The sequence below is a fragment of the Cannabis sativa genome, chromosome 2 (genome assembly GCF_029168945.1).
Source record: "Cannabis sativa cultivar Pink pepper isolate KNU-18-1 chromosome 2, ASM2916894v1, whole genome shotgun sequence".
Lineage (NCBI taxonomy): Eukaryota > Viridiplantae > Streptophyta > Magnoliopsida > Rosales > Cannabaceae > Cannabis > Cannabis sativa.
Window position 1 is genome coordinate 64981305 of NC_083602.1, and position 7445 is coordinate 64988749.

General features: G+C 32.0%; 1 protein-coding gene across 1 annotated transcript; it reads right to left on the bottom strand.

Annotated features, from left to right (window-relative positions):
- Positions 1-3438: 3438 nt before the first annotated feature.
- On the bottom strand, positions 3439-5182 carry LOC115720827 (uncharacterized). Its single transcript, XM_061110756.1, has 2 exons — positions 4819-5182; positions 3439-4531 (listed from the first exon to the last, which is right to left on the bottom strand). The coding sequence occupies exon 2, from the start codon at positions 4495-4497 to the stop codon at positions 3568-3570; it is 930 nt and encodes a 309-aa protein (XP_060966739.1). The 5' UTR covers positions 4498-4531; positions 4819-5182; the 3' UTR covers positions 3439-3567.
- Between the last annotated feature and the right edge of the window lie 2263 nt (positions 5183-7445).

Here is a 7445-nt window from a genome sequence, read left to right on the forward strand (position 1 = left end):
GAGTAAATACTCACCAAGAACATTCTCTGTATTTATAAGGGTGACATTCCCTCAAGTGTGGAATCTGTATTAAAGACATCCATTAATAACAAAGACTCGTGGACTAAGGCTCATTAACGCCCCAACCACGTAAAAATCCTTCTCTCGCTTTCTTACAGCTCACTATTATAATCGTATTTTAGTAGTTGCCGAAAATCTCGGTCAACACTACGTTATATTAATTTTCAGTAATATGATATATCAAATACCATGTAATACTAAAAAAATTATACAACTTAGTTTTATTATTATATATATATATTTTAATAAAAAATATGTGATAAATATATTTTTATAATTTTTATTAGCTAATTTATCATATTTGGTCATTTTTTTATAATTTTTTTTTTTTAAAAGAGAACATTTACTAATTTAGTTTCTAAATTTAAGATCATTTAGCATCTCAATCCTAATTCATATGTGTAATTGCAATTTCACACATCTTTGCCAAGTACTAATTAGTAGTAGTCAAAAATAAATAGAATGTTAAGCAAAAATAACTAGAATAATATTGAGCAAAGAATTTTTTTTTTTTGGGTTAATACTATTTTGAATTTTTTATTTTGCAAAAGTTACTGATTTGACTATTTATTTTGTTAAATGATAAAAATGATATTTTATTTTTTTAAAAATAATATAAATAGGACTATAAACACAATTTTTCGATTATTTTTTTGATAACTAACTGGAAGATAATTTTTGGCACAAAAAGATGTAGAAGATGTAATTAGCTTTGTCATAACACATCTACATAGGATTATTATTAAATTTTATTCTAATAAAAAATCAGTTTAGACTACTATTTAGTACTATTTTAGAATGTAAAGAGTCCATTTTGTCATTTTACCAAATAGAGGATCTGATTGGTAAATTTTATGGGATATTGGCGGTAAAACTACCTAAACTTTATGATTTGTAACACTTAACCCCATAAACTCATTTTTTTGATGGCAAAACCTACTGAACCTCGATTCTGTTTTTGTATTTACATTTCCATCCAAAAAGTTTAAGTTAAGTGACACGATGGGCTACCTATGTGTACACAATTCTACACATAATAAATTTTTAGTGGTCCATGTAATATTAATTATCAAAATATTATAAATAATAATTTAAACATAAAAAATTCTTTTTTTTTTCTCTTTTCATTTTTCCTTTTCTTATATTTCTTTTTCTTTGTTTTTTCATGAAACCCTAATCCTATTTACCCAAACCTATCTTCCTTCTTCTTCACTATTATTACCGCCACCACAGTCACTACCACCAAGGCCAGTACCAACTTTACCACCACAGTCACCACCGCCACACTAGAACTAACCTAAAATCACAAACAAACAAAAAATTACCACCACAAATCACAACAACCACCACCACGACCTTCACCTAAATCCAAAATTATAATCAAAATATAAAATAACAAGTAACATCACCATTATCTCCATAGAAAACTAGTAAAATGTCGTAGACCCTTGGGGTTTGGGGTTTCATCTCTCGGGAGATCTGTGGTGGCTTTCATTTTGGCCAATCACCACCAAAGGTGGCTCATCGGCGTGGGCAATATAGACACATCACAGGAGGCAGAGAGAGAGAGAGGGGATCGCGGTTGGGATTTTCTAAGTCGCAGGGTTCAATTTCGTGGCTCGTGGCCTAGAGTGGTCAGAGAAGAGTGTGCGTATAAAGAGATTAGAATTTTTTTTTTTCTTTTTTTTGTTGTTCAGATAGTCTTTCAAAAGAAGAAGAAAATAAAAAACAAACGAACAAATATTTTTTTATTTTTATATTTTTTAAAATTATTTTTTATAATATTTTAATAATTAATATTGTGTACATCATTAAAATTTTCGTACTTAATACTTAGGCACTTCACCATAGCATTTAATTAAGAGTTTTTTTAAAAAATATAAATAGCAAGACAGAATGGAGAGTTAATAGTTTAAATAGTTTTACTGTTAATATCTAAATTTTACAAAATATAGAATTTAAAATAAAATGATATTTATCTTTTTTTTTTATTTTTACATAGATATTTTTTGAGTTTGAAGGTGGGGGCTACTTTACGGTCGAGATGCGTGATAACAACGACGTTTCCTTGTTATTTAGGTAAAAGCTAATGGAGCTTTCACAACTCTACAACTGTATTCTGAACTTTCTCTCCTTACATTTGTTTTTTTAGTTTTTTTCAGGATAATAATAATAAAAAAGATTTACTCTCAGAGACTCGTATAAATTCTTTTGTGACCTCAACTCAAAAATAAATAAATAAATAAATTATTTCGTGACCTATTAAATAATATTTTCCCATTTTCATTTCACACGTGTGGACCTTCAGTCATTTTATATGTGTAAATAATTGACTACAATTTTCATTAAAATATATATAGCTACTAATTTAATTAAATATAAATTTTATATAATTTAATATTATAATTTTTAAAAAATATTACTAACCAATTATACACTCACATATCTAGCATCTAGTGGTATCCAATGCTCTATACACATATATACTCAATGCTCTATACAACATATACACTCGTACAACTAGAGGTACTAATACTGTTGACCTTAGATATGAATTGTCATAATAGATTTTACCTATTAAAGTTTGGTGCGGTACTTTAACATAGATTGTAACAAAAGTAAGTTCTACTTGTGTATGATCAAATAGTCTAAAAGGTAAATTATGAGTAAAAGCATTGTGAAACTAACAATCATGAACCTTGAAAACTACAAAACTTAATTTACTTTTATTTATGAATTTGATTATTGAAATAGTGACATAGCCACCGTGTAAAAGCTGGCTAAGAAGAAAACACAAACATTTTCATTTTCACATCAAAAGTTATATGAAACCAAAGAAAACGAATATATTAGGACGAAGACATAGATCATGCCTCACCTCAGTATGTGTATATCCATACTAGTCAAAAAAGAAAAAAAAGATAGAAGAAGAATCTTATAAGAATGAAAAGTGATTGAAGCAGTGTCATGAGGTTCATTCAATAACGAATGTGAGCCCCTTTGAGTACTTGATAATTAGCCATTGTACATTGTAGTAGTAGGTACCATTAGCTACATTGAATAATAACTATATTGGGGCACCTCGAGACACATGGATGTGGACATAAAAGGAATGCCCCCACCTTAATGAGTTGAACTAACCAACAATTTATATCACTTTGCAGAATTTGTTGCTATCATCATTTCTAAAATAATTAAATAAATATAAAGAAACAAATAAAGGAAAATTAAGTTTGCAGGTTTGTCAGTGCACCATTGAATTCGATCATGAAACCTTGAATAATAATGTTGCAGATCATTCATGGGCTATAATTCCCAGATACCCAAAAAGAAATATTGATCATAAAGCTAAAAGGAAATCAGAGGAAAGGTTAATAATTAGTGAAGAAACTAAAAATGCCTTTGAGATAAATACACAAATAATGGATCGTGAAAAGTTAAACAGATTAAAAAATAATTACCAAGATCTGTCTCTAATGGAAAAACTAAGCACTGGAAAAAAAATGTTCAATGCACAATCTTGGGTTTGCTGTTATCCAGTGGTTGTGTGAGAGCAGTGGGAGAAGAAGCCAGTGGGAGTACCTGTGAAGAGCTTGAAGGGTGTGGAGGCAGATGTTGATTGTTCTCATTCGCAATCATAAATGTGAACAAAGACCCATCTCTCTCATCAGCTACTACTGTTGAATTAATTGCAGCTTTAATCCCAGAATCTGAACAAGATACCAAATTCAAAGAAGCCCTCTTCTCAGCTTCCTCCATTAATCTCCTATACAACTTTTCTTCTGCATCTCTCAAAAACTTGAACTTTGGGGGTGGTGAAGATCTCAACCTGGTGAGCTCAGTTTCTGTGGAGGATTCAAAGAGAGGGTTGAATCCATGGTGTTTGTAAGCATCAAGAGGGTTCAAAGGAGAAGACTTAAGCCTAGGTGAAGCCAAAGGAGTAAGAAATGGGGTGTCTACACCCATCATTAAATCACTCAAGCTCCTTGTTCTGGACCCTTTTCTGCTTCTATCACCTCTTGATTTAGCATCCTCAGATTCCAAATCTTCTTTGGTTTCCTCTTTAATTGTGAAGAGAAATCTAGGTGGGCCAGCTAGATTGTGGAGTCTCATGAGCTCTGACTCCACACCTTCTTCTCCATAGGTCTTGAGCAACATATCTTTGCCCAAACCAAGCTCAGGGTCGGCCTCATGGCCATTCAAATCTGAATCTTTTCTCTCTTGGGAGGGGTTATTACCCAAAGAAGAAGATGTGCTTTTCCAGCAGATAAACTGGAAAAACTCTTTCGCAAAATTTCCGTACTCATCCACAATCTCTCTGTCTGTGATTCTTTTCTTCTTCCACCATAACAAGTAATAAAGCTCAGCAATAAGAGCCAAAAGAAGGCACCCAAAAACTAGACTCAAACCAAGACCTAAACCACTGAAAGATGTCATCTTTATCTGAAAATTTCACATCCCCCAAACGTATCTAAACTCAAAAAAAAACCTTGGATTAGAAAATTGTCTAAATAAATATGTGATATATTCCCTGTCCAATTATTGTAACCTCCTAAATAGTAAAAGAAAATCAATTGTATGTATCTGAAAAATAAGACCCACCACAGCCAAAAATATAAATAAAATAAATTCACAAAACACTCAGCTTTTTACTGAATGAAAAACCAGAACCATAATAAAAGACCCTCCCTCCCTCGTACTCTTCTTTCTTCCTTGTACTGAACAATTCACATTATAAAAACCTTCCTCAATACTTGCCTGAAACACACGCTACGAGAAATACCAGGTTATCTTTGTTGAAATTCCGTGCAGAAGTAAAAGTTTCTACCCTTTAAAGTCCCAAGCGTGGACAACCACAAACATGTTTTAGTAGAAGATGACCTCAAACGAATTAACAAAAACAAAATGTTGGGTTTTACACCAATTTGTATAAAATTCAAAAACACAAGTCAAAATCCAAAATTTGGTAGTATATCACTTATGATATATAATAAGCATCTATATTTGTATTAAAGAGTGAAAAGGAAAATGTGTATGCGGGGAGATGAATGCGGTGAAAAGTTTGGAGTGCAGCTCACATGGGTTTGGAAAAGCGTGTGGTGTGTCCACTTATCAAATCATATGAAAAACGGAAATTAAAAGAATGGAGTAAAAAAGAAAAATTCTCCTTTTTATTCTTAATAATAATATAAATAGCTCACAAGGTTTTCTGTACTTATTTTTTAAAAAACAATGTATTCTCTATTTTATAAAAATATATATATTAAAATATTAATAGATCCAAAACTTATATTTGTATGGGAAAATAAACAAAAAAAGGAAAGTGAGAAATTTTTTTATTTTTTTTTCAAAAATATGGACTGAACAAAACATTTCCCTTTTTTTACTTTTGCCTTTGTTTCCAGCCGCACCAAAACATTCTTATCTTCTCCATTTTTTTTTCTTAACAAAGGCACGATTTCAGATGTGAAAAAAATCATACAAACTGTGTAATGAGAAGGGCGCAATTATAAAGAAAAAATCGTACAAGATTGATAATGAGTTCGTCTTCTTCTTCGGTGAAGTTTTCACGTTTGAGATCAGGTCTCAGGTAATTAATCCAACGAAGCCTTTAACTCTTGCCACACCTTAGGTAGTGAGCGCTAGCAACCCTCACTCTGTGGGCCCTTATGTATGCAATAAGCCCCTTTGTTTGTATTGAGCAGGAGAAAAAGAGTTATAGATTTGAAACAATTAGTTTTCTTTTTTTTCTTTATAAAAAAATAAAAATAATAAAATAATTTCTCTTCTATTTTTTTCTTCTTTGTTTTTACTTTTAGTAAGAGCGACAGAAAATTTAGTAGCCTTATTTTTTTGTGTTGCTGAAACATTAAGGTCAGTCATTGGAAGGACTTGGGGTCTAATTTATAGGTTTTTGACTAAATAGAGAGAGGAGATATATATTTAAAGTTATTTACTGATTACTGTCTTGAAATAGTTGTTTTTTCTTTTTTGAAGAAAAGTGTGCTGTTATATAACCTAAAAATAGTTAGACCTCGCGGTCGTTACAGAATAAGTTATCGGGCATAGAGGATAGTGGCACGAAACCAAACCTCTGAAGAGAAAAAGCCCACTTAGCCACATTATGGGCTACAAAATTACATTATCTACTAACATGCTGAAAGCTACAACCAATAAAAAAATGAGAGGTTCTTTTACAAAATGAGACATAGTTCTCAAGCTCCCAACGGGACTCCTTCCCATTAAGGGCATTGATCGTTACCCTCGAATCACTCTCAACAATGATAAATTTAAATCCTTGAGCTTTAGCTTCCTCCATGGCCAAACAGCAAGTCATCGCTTCCCCACAGAGAGCATCAACAAACTCCAGTTTAGACGTGGCTACCCAAATCACCTTGCCAACGTGATCTCTTGCCACCACCGCTGCACACATGCTATCCAACCCCACTCTGACATCACAATTGAGCTTCAACCAATCCTAGGGGGGACGCCAAAGATCCGTCTTGAAATAGTTGTTTATACATAGTTCTCATGTATTAAAGCGATTGTTTAACAAAATTGAAAAATTGATACATTAGTTTTAGTTATGGAGCCTCTACAAATTTTTGTACTGAACAATAATCATTAAGATGATAACGAGCACTATGCTGATTATGAATCAAGTGGAAAACTAATATCAAGAGATTGCACTTTTGTTGAAGTAGTGTAGATAATGATGGAGAAACTACAATGCAATAGTGAAACAATTCAAATACAACTGAAATGCCAACTAAAGGAAGGCTGCCAACCACTCCAACTCAAGGATGACAAAAGTCTGATGTTTTACATAAAGTTATTAACCAGGGAAATTAATTTCACGCAATATCCATTATGTGTGAACACATTCAGCAACACAGAAACATAATTCTTTTTAGCAACTACCCAAACAATGGTGTGCAACAATGTGATAATAGAAGAAAATTGCAATCACTCATGAAATTCTGTATTTTAATATTTCTAGTTTTATTATTGAATTAAATACTTAATAAAATGCGAAATAATGAAACTGGTACTGAAACAATTTTTTTTGTAACTACAGAAGACAACTCTGTAACTCCAAAAGAAACCAGAAAAATAAACATTATAGAAAAGTAAAAACACACAAGGTTTTTGTACGTGGTTTCAACAATCCTTTCAGATTGTTACTAGTCCACGGGACCACCCCCAGAGATAAGATTCATTAGATAGGTCTAAAACATACAAAGTAATTGACTTATGCATAAATAGAGTCCCTCTTATTATATGCTGCAAGCTTGATGTATTCCACCTTCTAACCGAACCTTGTTGAAACTTCAAGAGCTCGAACTCCCTTAGATTTCCTTGAAGAGTGCTTGCTTCCTCCCGAT

Bases quoted from the DNA above. Each gene is read 5' to 3' on its own strand.
- LOC115720827 (XM_061110756.1), bottom strand. From the start codon at position 4,497: ATGACATCTTTCAGTGGTTTAGGTCTTGGTTTGAGTCTAGTTTTTGGG.